Genomic DNA, 19,108 nt, shown 5'->3' on the forward strand with positions numbered 1-19,108 from the left:
CATGGAAAGGTCTTTACTGGTATCTAAACACACAATCTGAAAACGTAAACCGGGCGCCTAACTTTACAAAATTGGTGATTTGGGACTGGTCCAAGCTCACACTGTTGGCACTCTCATTTGACATAGTGACGCAGTCGGGTGACGGCCTGCACACATCAGTGGTCTTGGCCCTGGTCTCTGTGTACATTCTCTACATTAACCATGATTATAGCAGAGCTATAATCATCCACTAAACACTGGGAACAAGTCAGACAACATTATCACTATTTTCAGAGACCTGTAAAATTCAACACCTACCTGTTGTACTTGGTGTCTCCAGTGTTTCCCTACCATCAGCACACCCATAGACAATAACATCCGTTGACAGACCATTGTGTGTAGTTGTAGGAACTAACTTGATGTATTGAGTCACTATTGGGTTCATCAGTGGGTTACTGACAGTGTTAGTAGCATCGCTGTTTCCAATAAACACCTGTTATAGTAAAATACAACAATTAGAAACCCATTATTTTTATGATTCAAACTTTGCCTTGCAAAGTTAAGTAATCAGTTTTGATCAATAACAATGTGACTAGAGAAACAGAAACATATCAGAACAGAACAGGAAAATATCACCATACAACAGATATAGTTTCAAGCTAAAGAAAAAAGTGTTCATATTGAAAGCACTAGCTTGACATTCACCTAATGACATGTGTAAGTATCAGGCTGAACAATGCAGGTTATTAATGCAGTCTCAGGTAGTTGATGAAACATAAGACTTTTGTGACAAGGTTCATTTCTATCTTTTTGTAATTGTACAGAGCCAAATAAAAGAAATCTAAATAATTTACAGATTTGGAACAGACAAGGAAGAGTGATTTGTACCGGTACAACCCATGATTTCTTGTTTGTTTACTCACAAGTTTCTGACTTAAATTCATATTATCTACGGCCAATCTGGCCAATCATAGACTCATAGTACACAGAGATTTTTAAACTGGAAAGTCATACTCTTGTCATGATAAAATTGCTATAATATACATATTAAAAGCTAATTAAAATGATCTAGGGCTAATATGGCCAATAACAGAGCACAGAGACTTCTAAACTGGAAGGTTTATCGTGATGCAAATTGCTATAATTTACATTTCAAAAGCTAATTCAAATAATCTGTAGCCAATGTGGTCAATCACAGAGCAAAGAGATTTCTAAACTGGAAGTAAAACTCTTATAATCATGCTTATTGCTATAATTTACATATCAAAAGATAATTTAAATGATCTATAGTCAATGTGTCCAATCACAAAGCACAGTGATTTCTAAACTGGAAGGTAAAACTCTTATCATGATGCAAATTGCTATAATTTACATATCAAAAGATCAGTATACAAGTGGTGATGAGATGACTGAGAAAAGACTTCCACTCACTCGTTTCTGTGTATCTTCCGTGTACATTGACCAGTCTATTTCATTATCACTGAAGTAGACGGAGTAGCCTTGTAACCAGTTGGTGTTCTGTCCCTTGGTGCTGATCATGGTGACTTTGTGAAGACCTATGAACGCAACGATGACGTTTCCATTGTCTGTGGTTGCTGTAGAAAGGATCATATTCTCCTCTCCTGTACAAGCTACAATGAAACATGCCAAGAAAAATATATTAGTATTAAAGTACAATATGTTGTATCTTTTGGTGGACATGTTTGAAAAGAATCCATGTTACCTAATATTACATTCAAGTATTCAATAGCGACTGCGTATATAAGACCTCTCCAGGAGAAATAAGGTGATTATTTCGCTACCAAACATTCTAATATATTTCCATGGAGGTCTTACATCAGCTGGCAAATACTCTCAAATGCCATTTAACTTCAAAATACTAAAGACACACCATATTTTGCAGCAGAGTAAAACACAGATATGGACAGCATACCTGTTGGATCATAGCAGCCATAGACTTCAACTCGCATACAGCTGCTGTCTCCTTCCCATGAATCTGGCTCGAAAAGTACACCTTGTACATCACTGATTGGGTCAAGAGTGGTTTTCACAATTCCAGTCTTGTCTATGTTGCCATAGAATCGCTGGAAAGAAGTGAAAAAATATAAAATATTTACGTACTATACAAAAAGAGCATGAGGAAGTAAACAACCATATCCCCTTGAATAAATTTTAAAAATAAAAATGAAAAGTTAATGAGCAAAAGTCAATGGTCTTAATATAGAATGGTATAACATACAGTATTTTTTGTGTGATTAAAGCAGTAATATTAGTACAATCTGCCTGAAAACATTATTGTGTCGACAGAGAAAATGTACATTCAGTATGATATACACAGGTATCAATTTTTTTGCCTTTTTAATTGTCAACTTCCATGCCTCCTTTAATATAATCACATGATCCAAAGTTTACTGTATGAAATGGAGACATATATCTTACCAATTAAGTGCTACATTTTTATGGGTAAAAAATTAAAATTTGGTATACATGAGTTAAATACCATAGAAAAGCCTCTGACCACTAATTTAGATAAAAATAAATGGCATATGATCATTTTCACTTTAATCACAATGTTTATCTGGTGTGGATACTATAATTATTCAATACATAGAAGCAAAATTGACACCTGAAAATTGTACACACTGACTTACTTTGGTTTGATTGTTTTCAGAATAGTACTGATAGTTTACGCCATCTGTTGTATACTGCATGTAGTAATAGGAGACCCATTGATCTAACTGTGAACTTCCTTGTACACCAACCATTGTCAGTTTGATTGGTGTTTGTAGCGTCACTTCTATGCCGTGGGTTTCATTAGTGTTGTTATTTAACCAACACTGTTCACCTGTAAATGGCAAATTATGATAAATAGGTATTGTTTAAAAACCAGGGAAGAAAAATTAGGGGATTTGATAATTTAAACAAGTACAATTATAAAATGTTCATCATTATTCATTTCAATTTGATTCACAAATACCTCTTAGACGAGTAATATTATTATACAAGGGGTCATTACATTACCAATTAAAAAAGAGAATGGCTGCTTCAATGGAATATGTGAGACCTGTTCATTGACATTTTTATTTTTTGATAAAAAGCAGAAACTAATCTGTGAAGCACAACAAAGATGTTACTGCAAGACAAAGTTAGTGAAATAAAAATCTTTTCATAAGGATGGATTTAGTGTCTGTAGTGTTAGCTGAGCTACTGTAAAATTAGAGGAAAACAATACATATTGAATTACCGGTATATAGTGAACATGTAGATAGACAAGTAGATCCAAACATTGTATATACTGGTACTGCACCAAGTTCAAGGTATTCGGTCACTTGTTTAATAATAGCCAATCACAGATTTTAAGCGGGTGGCCGCTTTATAAAAAGGGCGCCCCACATGACCAGCCATGGCATACTTAGCAGCGTCGTCTGCATGTTCTTTGACGTATAAAATATGGAGGACGGACAGCTACAGGTGTTACGGGGTAGTACGCTAAGCCCCGCCACTTGACCGTATATGGAATATGCAAAGTTATAGTGACTGTGTACCTTTAAAACTATTTGCCCGCTCTAGCGATATTAATGTTTGTTAGCCACTTCATCATCGCAAAGTTGTGCTATTGTAGAAATGCTTGAAAAAGACTGATCAGCAAAACTCACCAACTGTAGAGCCGATATTAAATCTTGCATGCTTTGCCGTATTGGAGGCAGCAGAAGCACTGCTAGATGCCTGCATGTCCTCATTAGATATGCGTCCATCTTCAACACCGAGGGCCTCGTAGCAATCTATTGAAAAGTATAGTAACATCTAATCAATATCGAACACATAAACTCTGATAATGTGTCTGTTGAACTGGTTGGTGGTAACCACAGAATTAACACTTTGACTTGTTTCCGACAGGAACTTCAAGTTACAAGTCCCCCTTACTTACAGAGTCCATCTTAGAAGAAAAAATGTAAACCATGAAATAAAGTGACTTTTGCCCAGCTATGATGTAAAAGTTATTTGATGATAAATATGAAATGCCGTACCTCCACAATCATTGACAGCATCACACGGTTGGAACTCTTCAGTGGCATCAGACGCTGGACAATCAGCTCCACCGTGTTCTGGTGGAGGGTTAGTACATGTCCTGGTGCGGTGTTTCATACCCTGAGTTCCGCATGATATGGTACAGGTCAAACTAGACCAGGCTTCCCATGTTGTCCAGGCACCACCAACTATTAGATGTGAAATATATCATTAAATCAATCAATTAATTAGAGGTTATAAACAGCAAGCAAGGGTATATTTGGTTGAGGATATAAGACTTCTGGGGTGAAAATTTAAGCAGAAATGGCCGAGAGAAGCGAGGTGATTATTTCCCGCCAATATGCTAATTTTCACCCAAGAGGTCATATATCCGCAACCAAATACCCAACCTCACTGTTTATAACCTCATTGTAATATGCTAAAGTAAAAACAAGTGGGCAATTTCGTAATTCAGGGACGAAGTTGGAACGAGTTTAGGAGCGCCCAGCCTCATACAAACTCTAAAAAAGAACGTTTCAAACGCGCGCGCGTGCACAGTTGAATTCATAAAATACGGTTACGCAACGCATCGATATCGTGATTAGACATCGAACTTGAAGAATTTTACTTAAAAAAATGCTCAAAAAACTTTAAAAAATCATGTTGTTGTTACATAGCCTCCGCTCCTCACAGAAACTCTTCATATGTTGGTTCGTCAAGCTGCACTAGAGTAAAATTTAACGATCAAAATCAATCTGAAGCCAAAGATTTGTTCGACATTATGGCGCGTTGAGCTCTAAAGCTGGCGTTCGAAATTTGCGCGAGCTCAAAAATGTTACGCGGTGCGCATGTCTTCTTGTTGAGAATATAAACCCCGGCTCCAGCCAATCAGATTGCCGGATTCCAGCTAAACATATTATAATCAAGCAATGATCAGCAAATCCGTCATCTGGTCAATAGAAATTGTCAGTATTGGTTACAAGAATAAACCAAAATAAACGCCTATTGACACCGTCTGTTAGTATTAGTTGTATACTATGGTTTACCCTTTGCTGTTAATAAAGTGAAGTTCAATTCAATTCAAGTGCACAAAAGTGCCCGTTTATTGCTGGTCACAAAGTAAGGCCTGCCTAAATGTGAAGTTGACTTTCCAAACCAATGGTTGCTTGCGATATTTTTTAGACTGTGCTGACAAGCTGAACATGGGGTATTTTAACATGCTGTGAGAAGTACCAAACCAAGATGTACACAGAGCAAAGGCTCATCTCTAAGATTAATCACAGATGATGGATATCAATATACTATCAATGTAAAATGACTTTCTTTTTGCTCAAAGCACAAAACTTAGTGGAGGTTGTGGCTTCTAAATAAGTAGAGTTGTGACTTTAAAAATTATGGAAAGTTACACAGGTGAAAAATTCATAAGGCTGCCATGTTGGATTCTGAAATTTCTCATGAGTATCTGAACAATGGACTTACTTGGGCATGGATCAGTGTTACAATCCCTGGATTCAGTACTATTGTCAGTTGCAGGGCAGTCATCACCATTGTACTTGGGTGAAGGATCAGTACAGGATCTAGTTCTAGTCTCTGTGCCACCATCACATGTCACTGGACAGGCACTCCATGCACTCCAAGACGTCCATTCACCATGAACTGTAATTCAAAATTACAAAAAAAGTCAATTTTCTGTCAGGAAGTTTATAATAATATACATGTAGCTTACTAGACTTTTGTCATCATTTGTTGAGAAGAAAATGTTACCAAAGTGAGGCATGAAAGTCATAAAATGCCCCTCAGCTTTCTTGGTCTGCTACTTGTAAAAAAGTTGTATGGACTCATTTCTAAGTTCCTGGAATAAACAATGTTTTCACGATGTCTTGTTTTTATGAAAGTCGAAAATATACCTTGTGCCGATATTGTTAACAGAGGTACAGCTGACCAGTAACTTTTGAATTTCAATATTCAGCAAGGCTTAGCTTATTGGTTTCTCATAACTCAAACTTTGCATTGCAACCCTGATTTTTGTTCTTGATTATGAAAAAAAATGTTGTTTATACCGGTATTTCTCGAGAAAAATTGAGCAGAAACTTTTGATTTCAGGCAGAAGTTACCCTTGCATGCCTGTTACTAACAATGTCCAGTAAGACTGATAGCATTGTGCTCCATGCAGTTTACAAATATATGTACCATAATTACTTCTTTCAAAACTCCTGACATAAGTATCGTGAAATCTCTATCTTACTTTTCATTATATTGATATTCATTATATTTCATAATATGGATTATAGGATTAGATGTCAACTTTTTCATATGTTCGTATTTATCAAACTGATAAATTATGGCTACCATGGTCACTGTAACATTAGACCAGGTACTAGGAAATGCAAGTACAGTTTCTATGGTACACTTACTTGCATGGTAATAGCCATAGAGTTCAACTCTCATGGCAATACTGTTGTACCAGGTTACTGGTTGGAATCGGACGGAGTCTGCAATCACATCACTAAAGGTGCTGGTTGCCACTGTAGAGGAATCAAAGCTACCCCAGAAAACCTGTGATTCAAAATATAAACATGAATAAATCCATAAATCACACATTGGATGTATCATTGTATCATGATTTGTCTTTGCAGACAAGCACATTGATGTGGGGGCTTTAGTGGTGAATTTTTATTTGTCACCCTGGAGAGGAGGTGAGTGGTTATATTCATTCAACAAATCAGGTATACTTGGCATGTAACTGATGCATTACAAATGAAATATATTTACTGCCTGCTACTGTTTTAACTGCCTTGCAGATCTTGAGTCTGTGTGGTATACCAAGGGAAACAGAATGAAAAACCCTAGGATGTTTTCAGTAAAACAATCATGGATATGAGTGACAGTTAAGACTTATTATTATTGATAGTTAAGGCTGCCCAGGTTAAGGATACTACATTTAATGGGAAAATGGGTGTTTGTTGCTCTTTCAATTTTATCATGTTTATTTTCAAAAAAAACAATAACCTAATTACTCGGATGCACATCGGACATCACAATTACTGACGCCAAAATTTGATATACTCTTTAATTGATTCAGTATATGAACATTTTATTGACAAGAGCCGACTGAGATACTGGTGTATCTGTAATGCATTACAAAACTTCAATTGTTCAAATATAACAACAAGATTTTGTGTCTGATTTTGTGACGACACTGAAGGGATCACGACACTGTAGCTCTTGCCAAATATTTTGAACTATTGTCTCATGAAAGTGACATAAAAAAAATTGATTACTTATGCTATTTCATTTGAGATAATGAAAAAACAATTCTATCATACCTTAGGATAAGTATTTTCTTGTATATAAGCCCATTCTGAACCATTGTTACTATAGAGAACATAGTATTGATCAACCCACTGTTCTGTGCCATCACTAGCAGCTCTGCCCTGCACAGCGACACGTTTCAAAGTCACTGTGTCTGGTAAATCAATCTGTAGGTAGTCGTCAGTGTCAGAATTGCTGGGCACCCACGCCTTGTCTGCATTGCTGTCGCCTATCCTGGCCCAGGAACCTGTATAACTACTGCCTGTAGCCTCTGATTCTGACATGGCAGAGTCTTCAATGGTGTAGGTTCCACCAGTTTGGACACCGAGGGCATAGTCATCAGATGCTGTAAAGGAATAAAGGCAATCGTTGCAGTGTTTCATTTAGACTGTCAATTTTCAGCAAAGACATTGAAACACTTTTTTATCTCTACTATGTCCATCAAACCAATAATGAAAAGAATTACAGCAAAGGAAAATAACAAATACGTCGATGATGGTGAAAATGTTCATACTGATTCAAATTAGTACCATCTATTTTTCTGAACTATCGGTATATCTAAGATGCCTCTACTATGCAAAAATTAATGTAACAGTGGTGTTCAGCTTGCTGAACAGGTAATGAAATACTGCCCGGTCACAATGCAAACATCTATTATGTACCATAACAAAGGGTTTATGATACTCTTTAATAATGATGATACTTGGTCCGGTACTTTATAACCCCGAGATAACATGGCATGTAGACATGTGATACACCAGTAATGGTGACGCACCAGTCATAGGATCACGATCTATCCAATAAGAATACAGATCTATGACAAATATATCACAGTAAATGAGGTCATATCATTGCGAATCGATCAAAGGTACAGCTGATGTGAAATGTAATTTTTATTTAACTTACCTGAACATGATGATGCTGCAGTACATGATGCCCATGTGGTATTATCTGTACCACAGTCATTACCGCCGTACTGTGGCACTGGATTGTCACAATCACGTGCCTGCTCTTTGACTCCACTGCTGCCACAGTCAACGCTACACACTGAAATGTCATACCAGTCACTCCAACCACCATCAACTGTAATGGAAAAAAACACAGAGTTATAGATAACTGTCATAAGTATGACATACCTACTTAATAATGCTCTTTTTGACCTAACAAAACCTGCTTTTGAGATGGAATGTTGCTGCTAATTATTTTAGAATTATATTTTACAAGATGAAATACAAGTCTTCCACTTGGTATTTATTTCTTAGCTACTTGGATAAAAATTGCAACTTAGGTGACATTGTTTGGAGCTTTTTTGTGATGTTAGAAGAGATTCATTTGTTTCCCTGACTGAAACATGGATAGAATTCTGCACTTACTTTGCTTCAAAGTGATACAAAAATACTTAAGTGAAGAAAATACACGAGAAGTAACGGTCATCAAAGTTTCCACATGTTAAATCTGTAGACTGGTCCTAATGACACATTTGGTGTAACAACTCATGAGGGAAAATGCCAAGACGATTTGACCGGTTAAGAAGGGCTTGACTACGCAGTTTCTGCGTAGTGAAGCTTCATTACGTATTCATGGTGACCCCTGGCCAGCTGTCAATAAATTTGGGGGCTTTTGTCTTTTGGCCTGCTTTGCATATGCGTCGTTGGACACGACCTGCCAATCACCCAGGTAGTCAACTAAACTATTAATTGACTGTTTACCGACCCAATTAACACTATCCAGCAGTATCAGTCATATTTTAATCGCGTGGCCCGGGTGGGCACAATGTAGAAACGCGTGTATTTCTATGTGTACGTTTCACTTGTGGTGTTGTTTGTATCAACGTGCGTTTGAAGTCCTTGTTTCACCTACAGCATTACCTTCAAGGTGACAGGCTTACTATTAATGTTCAGTATCATTGCACCGAGTTCTGCCCACGGTGAAAACCACCTGTTTTGCCTACTAATTACTGCCCGTCGCTGCCCGTCCTGAATGTAGCCTATCTATAGCTACAGTAATCAGTCAATATATAATACCCCGCGCCTTATACTTTTTATATAAACCACAGTCCCTCTATCCACGAGGGACTGTGTATAAACTTATAAAATCATAGTCCGAGCCGTAAAATTGTTGACGTTCGATCCGATATACAGGCTGATCGTTGAATCGCACCTGCGCATCCATGTTTACTTGCCCCATAAGCTTATTACTCTGCAAAGGGTGGGCCCGGTGGGTAGATGGAATTCCTGGGCCAAAAATGAACACCGGGGCGAAACTTTTTGTGAATCCATGTGAAAATATAAATCGTTTATCAGTTTTGATATATACTCCTAAATTGTAAGTTTGATTGTAAAATCGAGACCACATTCAAGGGCTATGCAGACCGTCCATGTACGCACACACAGTGACAAGAAGGCGGCAAACACCTACTCACCAAGCACATCGAATCGGCGAAAAGAAGCATAAAAAAGCTAGGCTTATCGCCAAAACAAACGCGCCAAGCGCTAACAAAAACCCATACCAAGCGGCCCTTTTCAGGGCCATCAAATACTCCAAAAAGAGAACTACCAAAAAAAACCCATAAAATTACATAGAACACACAAACACTTAAAAGAAATAACAAAAATCGTACACATAACAAACAACTGTAACACAACATTAAATACAAAATAAACAATCACCATAACGTAACAGAAAAAATGGCCGTGGAAATAAATCAGCTATTTCCAAAGAAAAGCCGACAGCAACATGAAATTCAACAACAACCTATCATCGCTCATGCTCAAACTATGAAACTCCGTAAAATAGTACTAGGCAAAAGCCTTAAAAATAATTCGGACACCAACAAAACCAAACAGAATAAAACCACCTCAGGATTTCAACAAATAAAGTCGTAAAACGTGACTACGCTACATCGTGAGACACAAACAATCGCAACAACACCAATTCAAAGAAAAGTCGAATTGGGCTCCACGAACAACAAAAAACAAAAACTTGAAAGCTATCTGAAGCTGCTAAACTCGCACTTCTAGAGATACCCTTTCAAACAAGGAAACAAAACATGTCGCGCGCTAAAAGAATCGCAATAAACCAGCTTGCAAACAATAGACAAATTTCGGAAAAAAAACCCTTCGACAAGGGTCGGGTTTTCGTCATTGTCAACACAAACGATTACGTACTCGAATGCGAAAGGTTATTACGCAACACTCAGTATTATACACAACAAGCCAGAACAAACAGTAAACAAAGTAAACGAACTATTAATCAAAATGTATGAGAACAAGCACACCAACCAGGATACTTGAAAGTATCTAAACATAAAATCCGTACCCCGCAGTGGTACTTATTGCCAAAAAATTCAAAAACCTCCGCAAAATCTAAAAGACACACCAGTCAAAACAAAATTTACCGAAGTAAAGAAACATAGAACAAACAAACCAAACCACCAAACGGACTCACAACGTGACCAAAAATTAATATACTTGCCTCGCTAATCGAAAAGCAAGACCACTAAAATGCATTAAAATAAATTTTCACAAACACAAACTAAGGAATGAATCTACACTGCGACTGATGAGAAACCACACTCGGGTTTCGAAACGCGAGCGTCAAAGGGCGACTCTATCAACTTTTGTAACAACATAGGTCCGGCAGCGTCTCGCCATAAGCTTTCCCCACACAAACAAAACATTACCGTACACACTAATCCAAACTTCTCTACAAATATCCAAAGCGAAACAAACATTTTTATTAACACACACAATGGGATAAGAATGTAGGAACACATTTTCGAAATGAATCAAACACAAACTCGACACAAAAACATTTAGAATAGTTAGGTGGGGAGCCTCTTTCACATTTTTTACATCTCGCTCTACTGTCTATGATTCTAAAAATAAAGTCATCTGCCACTTTTTCTGTATACGCGGTTTGGCAAAACTCATCTCTTCAATCGAAAGTCGGGTGATTCCATGGTTCTTTGGGGCACTTAAGTGTACGTCGAGCTTAAGGAATGTGGTTACATTCGATTTCTGCTAGGGCAAATGCACGTAATTCATGCTGTTGGAAATACTGGCCGCTCATAAACAAGACAATAAACTCAATATCTGTGCATCTTTACTTTTATTGTCAAAGTACCACCGACACCCACAAAAAACCAAATGGTTCAGTCCAGGTATTTGCAACTCTGCCATCCGACTGGTCAACAGGAAATCAACCATAGGTGTCTTTTGGCACGCGTATACGCCAGTCACCTCGGCGACGGTAATCTGCACCACTTATCACCATCGGGAAAGGTACTCCTCCCCCTATACCACTGGCGATCCCGCCCTCAAGGCAAACGTCATTCGACCAAGCATTGTTATTGTAATTTCATGCATAAAATTAACAGCGAGGTCAACCGGTCAAAACGTCTTGGCATTTTCTGGCATGTGGTATAACATACCATATTTCAGTAACTTAAAAGTAGAAAAGTATAAATATCATTTCAAAGACAAAATAACAAGTAACTTAAACTAAATTTTGTTGAATATTATGTTTTTTCCTTCAGAGATTTTAAGAGCGGACAATTCAGAATTTGTATCCTTACTTGGACAATTTTGAGTATTGCAATCTTGATCTTCACTGGAAGAGCCTGGACAGCTGTTCCCAGAATGCTTTGGTGCAGGATTGTCACATGATCTGGTGCGAGTCTGTGAACCACCTCCACACGTCTCTGTGCATGTGTCCCATTCACTCCAGGCACTCCAATTACCATCAACTACAGTAATGAAATGGGGATGTTTACTCAAATAAATGTTGTAAACATTCAAAGATATCAAATAAGCAAAGATACTTTGAAATTCTCAATCAAGCATTTAACTGACAAATGTTAAACAGTAAAATTTCTATGTAGACCATGAAACAATAAGAAAAGTAAGTGCACTCTTTTGCATTTGTATAGAATTCACATTTTTCATTTGTAAGTGTACAATGAACTATGACCTCTTTCAAGGAATGAACTTTGAACTTACTTGGATTGTAAATGCCATAGACTTCAACTCTCATACAGATTGAGCCACTCCATGCTTGTGGATGGAATCGTACGTAGCTAACTGGATTTACTTCATCCAGACTGTTCATAACCAGTGTGCTACCATCAAAGTTACCATGGAATGTCTGTTAAGTAAAATGATAAAGAAATGTGGAATTCTCACTGAGTTAAAAATGGCTTGGTTGATGTGAGCTGAATACTTATTTTAAGGTAGTAATACACTTTGATAATGAAAGACTTCAACTTTTGCTCAAAGTTTCTAAACAAATCTTTCAACAGTTCTCTTTCAAAGTCAATAATAATGATTGGGGGTCACCGTGCAAATTTGGTACTAGGGAAACAAATCACCAAAGATTTACAGATTATTTGAAATTCAAAATTGCTGCCATCCCTGTGTTAACTCTATGGAGAAAATAAAATTTTCGATTTTTAAAAACTAAGCCGGTGAAAAGTTTTTCTTTTACCAAGAGCTTTAAAATGAACCCCACAAGGAGTAGATCAGAATAGAATTGATAAAGCTTGAAAGCCCAAATACCTTAAGTTAGATCAAAGTCTGTGCTAGCCAGCTAATCTCAGGTAAATTTGAAGGTTATAGCAGAAGGGGAGCTACAATTTAGAATCTTTCCTTAATATTCTCATGAATTCTTCAATATATTGTGCCTGGCCCCCATCTTTTTGGGTATTGAATATTCTCTGTTGATAGTCAGCTATTACGTCAGATTTGCATAAAATAAAAATACCGTTTAAACAACTTTCATATGAAAAGGAATATCATTATATCCCACGTCAAGCATTAAATGTTCTCTGTGATTGTATCTCATGCTAGAGACATAACATGAGCATTGCTGTGTGCTCTTGATCCTTGGAAAGCAGCACACAGCTTACATAACGCACTAGTGTCTGCACATTGAAAAATGAATTAACAACAAGACATTCTGCATACAGTATACATTCTATCAAAGATATCTCAGCAACTTTACTTGACCTGAAAAAAGCAACTTCGTTAAATTTTACCTGTGAACCAAACTACCATACCATACATGTACCTACGATAGACAAGATGATGTGCACTTCCAGAGATCTATTTTATCAGCCAAATTCATTTGCCATGGTTCTTAAAAAAATGAGAGCATTTCCATTGAAAACTGATAATTTTATGTAAAATTACATACATGTATCTCTCCATTTTCCATGTAATACTCCCAGTCTGTTCCATTCTGACTGTAGGAGATGTTGAATTCAGTGACATGGTAATCGTCAGAGGGACGGCCCTTTGTCCCCACCATTTTCAAAGTAATGGGATCTTCCAGTTCCACTTGGATCCAGTCATCTGTGTCTGGATTTGCTGGGGACCAACAATGCGTGTTGGTTGAGTCTCCAAGACGTGCCCAGGTTGCGGAATACTCCCCATTGCTGCCAGTCTCTGACTCTGTCAGTTGACCATCAGGCACTGTGCCATCCGTCACTCCAAGTGCACTATCTTCATCATCTATGTCCATGAAACAGATTGAATTGATACGAGTAAGAAGTGAAAAAAATAAAGCTTTCCTTGACATATGTGAGGTTGGTTTGTTAAAATTGGGTTTAAATTAAGAGTGACCTAGAGTATTTCTGGTGACCTTACTGATGGAAATTACAATTAATCCTGAGCAAAGCAAAACTAGAAACACAATATAATTGTTCAAAAACGTTTGGAAATATCAGAGTATTTAATTATTTTTCTCCTGTTGTTCAAATCAAGTTTGTCATTCAGACTGGTTATTACTTGTCTACTCTGCTTACTCTTCAGTTTCAGACTATTTACTTGGAAGAGTCTCCTTTTTAAAGTGACTATTCTGTATTGCTGAGCACTATTTTGCCTTGAACAAACTAATCATATTCAACATACTGATTTATATTTTTGCATTTGTTTTTTTCTGATGAGCAAGTTCTCATACTGCTTTCAGTAAAATGGTTGAACCATGGTATTCCATAGAAAAAATCCACATCTTTGACTTGTACAGACTGTTTGACATTTAGGGTTGATGATATGTCATCATGGTTAACCATGTTTAACCATATCAAAAACATGGTTGACAAAGATTTAAATGTTACTGGCAAGTGTCACAGCAAATTGGAGTACAAACTACTGCACAGAAACTGCATCAACTATGTACAGCAACATGATTGTGACATTTTTTGCAGAAATTTTCACCAGCAAAGGCTTTTCCCTCTCAAAGGTTGATTCCAGCATTGCATTCAAGAAGGTTGACACAACTTTAAAAGATTCCTCTTACCGCTGCATCCTGATGCAGCATCACATGTGTGCCACCTCTCTGTATCGCCTGTACAGTTAGCGCCACCATAGGCAGGTGCTGGGTCATCGCATGTACGAGTCTGGTGCTCCACGCCATCGTTGCCACAGTCAATACTGCATGTACCCAGAGTTGACACCCAAGAGCTAAACACACCGTCCACTGCAACAAAGTGAAAAATCAGAACATTCTAACAGCTGAATCAAAGGCAGAAGGTTTTTGTCAGAGTCAGGTGAATTTTCCAGAAAGCAGAAGATTAAGACAACATATTTGGATACAACTGTAGAATACATAATGTACGCCTCGGGGACAGATCTTCGGGATCTCAAACTTTTACAATCCTTTTTTGGTCTACTGCTTGTGTGGGGTCATTTTAGAGCTCAGGTGTAAAAAAACTTTTCACCATTCTAGTTTTTCGAAAGTCAAACAATTTATTTTTCTCCCACAGAGTTAACACAGGACGTTGGCCATTTTAATTTCAACTATTGGTAAATCCTGGGTATTTTGTAACTCTAGTACCAAAATTTGCATGTTGATCCTCAATTTCAATTCTTGATTTTTAACACTTTCACCGCGGGAGGGCGCATTGTGCGCCAACGGCCAGACTGCGGGAGGCGCGTAAACGCGCCAAGAACGTACGCGTTTATATACGTTCGATATACGTTGGCTTTGTCTGATCTACATCATGTTTGTTGACTATTTCCTCAAGCCTAGTGTAGCGTACGAGGTAGAGGTCAAACCTAAATGAGCATGCGCGCCAAATTTGTAAACAAATGCCGCCATATTCGGTCATTTCTCCGCCGTAATTTGGAAGAATCGTGTGATCAGTTGTTATTTTTCTGTCAGGGGGTATTTAAAAATGGCGACGCGGGCACAGTTTAACACTGACTAAGCCCTTGAGCATGTTTTTCTAGACAGTGATAGTGGAATTGTCACTGATTGTGAAACTGAACTCGACGGAGATAGCGGAAGTCAAATTTCAAATTACAACTCTAATACCGAACTTAAGTATGTTCCCGAAATAGTTGAGCAAAGACAGAGATTGCAAGCAAGATAGAAAGGTAGACCAGCTGAGCATGCTGAGAAAAAAGTGCTACAAAGGGTCGGTGACCGACGTCACAAATGTTAATGGGGTATCCTGTGGATGTTGTACGACATCAATCTATCAGTGACAATTACACATTAGCTACAAGTATATAAGCATATATATAATATATCTCTCTTTTGAATGTCAGATGATACCTGTTGTTCGAAGATGAACTTGTAATAAATATGCATATTTACCTCATTTATGTTGAATATGTTTTAGAGTATGTGTTCCCCCTGCTTAATTTGAGTTAATATAATGTAAGTAGTAATTTTTTAAGTGTTACGCTGACAAAAAATACATTTATATATTGAAATAACAAAATGCAACATTTTTTTAATTTTTTTTTGTAAAATCCAATATGGCCGCCATTATCACGTGACCTTCCAGATGAGTCACGTGACGTTTTGTTCATTTTTATGATGCTCTGTCATGTTGCAATACTCACTGAAAAAATTGTCCCGAATACTCGTATAGTTACAAAGATACAGCTCATGCATGTAAATCAATATTTATAAGGCCATATATCCATAGAAAACTACGCACAGGAATGCACGTATAAAAATTAATTACGCAGTGAAAGTGTTAAAGAGAATTGTTGAAATATTCCGCGAGAAAAGTTTTGAGCAAACGTTAAGTCTTTTAATTTCGAGGCACATACTACCTCAAACAACTCTTTCCTATAAGAGCTGGCAACCTTTTACTTATCATGTTTTATTTATCGTTTTTTTAATAATCATGTAACATTTTCAAAGATCTTCAACACTTACACTATTTTGTTCAACAGTAATGATAATTCCAGATAACAGGTATGTACAATGGCATGTATGCTTGAAGTTTTGTGCAGTGTCAAATCTTCTTTACAATCATACCAGGTAATACAGCTTTCAAAACCGACACCAATAAGCCAGAAATGAAGCCCATTCCTGATCTAACGACTTAGATAAGCAGAGCCTGTGAATAACATATAGAGCAGTATCTATTGGATAATAAATTATTTCGCTCACCTGGACATGGATTTGTATTGCAGTCTTGTGATTCTGAACTATCCCCAGTACATAATGCACCACCAAAGAGAGGAGAGGGGTTGTCACATGACCGGGTCCTATCTTGACTTCCTGTGCCACAAGTCTCTGTACAGCTCCCCCAGCTTGACCATTCTCCATAACCGCCATCAACTGGTGACATAGAATAGACCATGATACAATTGTTCATCAGTGTTGAACTTCAACCTACTCACAAAAAAACCAAACACACGTACCCCTTCCCGATGGCAAGCGTAAAAATCAATGAAAAGAACTCTGAAAATTCAAAAAAAAATTTGGAATGGTTGAGGCACTAAATCTCTGCTGAAAGATTTGAACAGGGGTAAATCAGGCATATTGTCAGGTTTACATGTTTATAAATGTTAGATTGATTTGAGAAAGATGTCATGGAAACAGTTGCCATGGAAAATGATCATATTCAGTACAATAACACATTCTAGAAACACTATGTTAGTGACCCAAGACAGCAATAATTCCATTTTCAAATAATATTTCTGCTTACTTGGTTGGTAAGCTCCATAGACAGCGACACGCATTGAAATCTTGGTGGACCAGGTATATGGATAAATACGAAGATACTCCACATTAGTCAGATCAGAAGACAGGGTTTCACGCACCTCAGTAGATGCATCAAAATTACCAGTAAATATCTGTAGAAGTAAAAAAAAAATATCTTCATTAGTTTTTTTCCCTAATCTTTTTCTAAGATTTCAGAGTTCACATTACTTTGCATGACTTACAGAATATGGTCCTTTCAGAACAGATATTATACAAAATTGTTTTCAAAGTCCATGGATTTTTCAAACTTTCCAAATAACTTGAAATTCTATTTTTTTCAAAGCACACTTATTTTTTGAAATATCTACCTGACTGTGAAATGTTGTTAACAAGTGTATAGAAATTTTTTGACACTGATTTATCATTCCTACTTCTTCTGATTATCCTTGGATCTAGTATTTTGAATCAGCTCACCTTGACACTGCCATTCTCTTCATAGTCTGCCCAAACCGTTCCATTTTCATCCGAGCTGTATGACAGACTGTACTCAGTCACATACTCATTTGCATAATTTGGCCGACCAGCAATGCCAACCATTCTGATAGTAGCTGTGTATGGGAAGTGAATTTCAAAGTAGTCAGATGTATCTGGATTGGCTGGCACCCATGCATAATTATTATTTGTCTCACTGATGCGGCCATAGGTGGCGCCATACGCTGAACTACCACTGGCTACCTCTGACTCTGAAAGGTGGGTGTCTGGAATGGTTCCATCATCCATACCAAGCTCAGAGTAGTCATTACCTGAAATAAATGAGATTACCCAAATTATTACATATACTCACTTTAATACTCACATTAAAACTAAAACTTCAAATATTTTTGCTCAAACTATCTTCCATGAACTTTAAAAGCTTTATCTTCAAAATGAATAATTTAATATTCACATTAAAACTAAAACTTCAATATTTTAGCTCAAACTATCTTCCATGAAACTTTCAAAAGCTTTGTCTTTCATAATGAAGAATAAATATCAGCCATCACAGTTTGACTTCACTCTGTCAGGCTCCAAAGTGAGTCTACACAATCGGACAACCACAAACTACAGTATGGTTTCAGTCTTAAAATCTGTCACCAAAGATGGTTTTAAAACATAACTTTGAAAAATAACACCCCAAGACTTTTTTTTAAAATTATTCAGTCACGTTTAGCGATTAATTCATTTCAATAATTTTGAAATCTATGTGTATAATATTTGTTCTGTGTTCAGGAACACGACATTATTCAGACTTACTGTCACATGTGGAGCTTGCATCACACTCTTCCCATTCCAGGTCATCTCCAGAACAGTCATTTCCACCCCAATACGGTCCATTACAAGTCCTTGTTCTGTAATGAGCACCACTACTGCCACATTCCACAGTGCATGAACCCCAGGATCCCCATGAATTCCACACACCATCAACTACGAATACACAAAAAATGCACATTACCCTGGTCTCATCTCTGCATACTGTCAGATTATTTCACATTCATTCATATTACACCTTTGTCGATACTAGTGGATTTTGAGACTTCATCCCAGATTTTTACTGATAGTGTATCTGACCATCCAGGATTGAAGTCCTAGATATTTTCTACATCAGATTATGAATTCACTTTCACTGCCTAAACTATACAATAAGAGCAATAATGGACCCCTCCCCCCCCCCCCTTCAAGACCATAATTATCAAAAGGATACTGTCCATTTATATTAGGAATCACTGTTAATGAACATCACTTTCAAACAATAACTGCCCATAGCAGTGACATTTGGATATCACTACTTTTACATTCATCAGTAAAAATATGCCCACAAAAATTT

The 19,108-nt window shown here is 37.2% G+C and overlaps 1 protein-coding gene across 1 annotated transcript in view; it reads right to left on the reverse strand.

Moving 5' to 3' along the window:
* Positions 1 to 19,108, reverse strand: part of LOC139132981 (uncharacterized) — a 61,692-nt gene that overhangs the window by 24,469 nt on the left and 18,115 nt on the right. Inside the window, exons 14-31 of the mRNA XM_070699325.1 lie at positions 18,538 to 18,708; positions 17,719 to 18,047; positions 17,249 to 17,396; positions 16,708 to 16,878; positions 14,596 to 14,775; positions 13,492 to 13,808; positions 12,300 to 12,444; positions 11,876 to 12,046; positions 8,206 to 8,382; positions 7,314 to 7,645; positions 6,402 to 6,543; positions 5,467 to 5,643; positions 4,008 to 4,196; positions 3,636 to 3,761; positions 2,631 to 2,824; positions 1,913 to 2,063; positions 1,411 to 1,610; positions 298 to 472 (exon numbers count right to left, since the gene is read on the reverse strand). Of these exons, the coding sequence (XP_070555426.1) occupies positions 298 to 472; positions 1,411 to 1,610; positions 1,913 to 2,063; positions 2,631 to 2,824; positions 3,636 to 3,761; positions 4,008 to 4,196; positions 5,467 to 5,643; positions 6,402 to 6,543; positions 7,314 to 7,645; positions 8,206 to 8,382; positions 11,876 to 12,046; positions 12,300 to 12,444; positions 13,492 to 13,808; positions 14,596 to 14,775; positions 16,708 to 16,878; positions 17,249 to 17,396; positions 17,719 to 18,047; positions 18,538 to 18,708 (3,495 nt within the window). The remainder of the gene's footprint in view (positions 1 to 297; positions 473 to 1,410; positions 1,611 to 1,912; positions 2,064 to 2,630; positions 2,825 to 3,635; positions 3,762 to 4,007; positions 4,197 to 5,466; positions 5,644 to 6,401; positions 6,544 to 7,313; positions 7,646 to 8,205; positions 8,383 to 11,875; positions 12,047 to 12,299; positions 12,445 to 13,491; positions 13,809 to 14,595; positions 14,776 to 16,707; positions 16,879 to 17,248; positions 17,397 to 17,718; positions 18,048 to 18,537; positions 18,709 to 19,108) is intronic.

The sequence above is a fragment of the Ptychodera flava genome, chromosome 5, assembly GCF_041260155.1.
Source record: "Ptychodera flava strain L36383 chromosome 5, AS_Pfla_20210202, whole genome shotgun sequence".
Taxonomy (NCBI): Eukaryota; Metazoa; Hemichordata; class Enteropneusta; family Ptychoderidae; genus Ptychodera; species Ptychodera flava.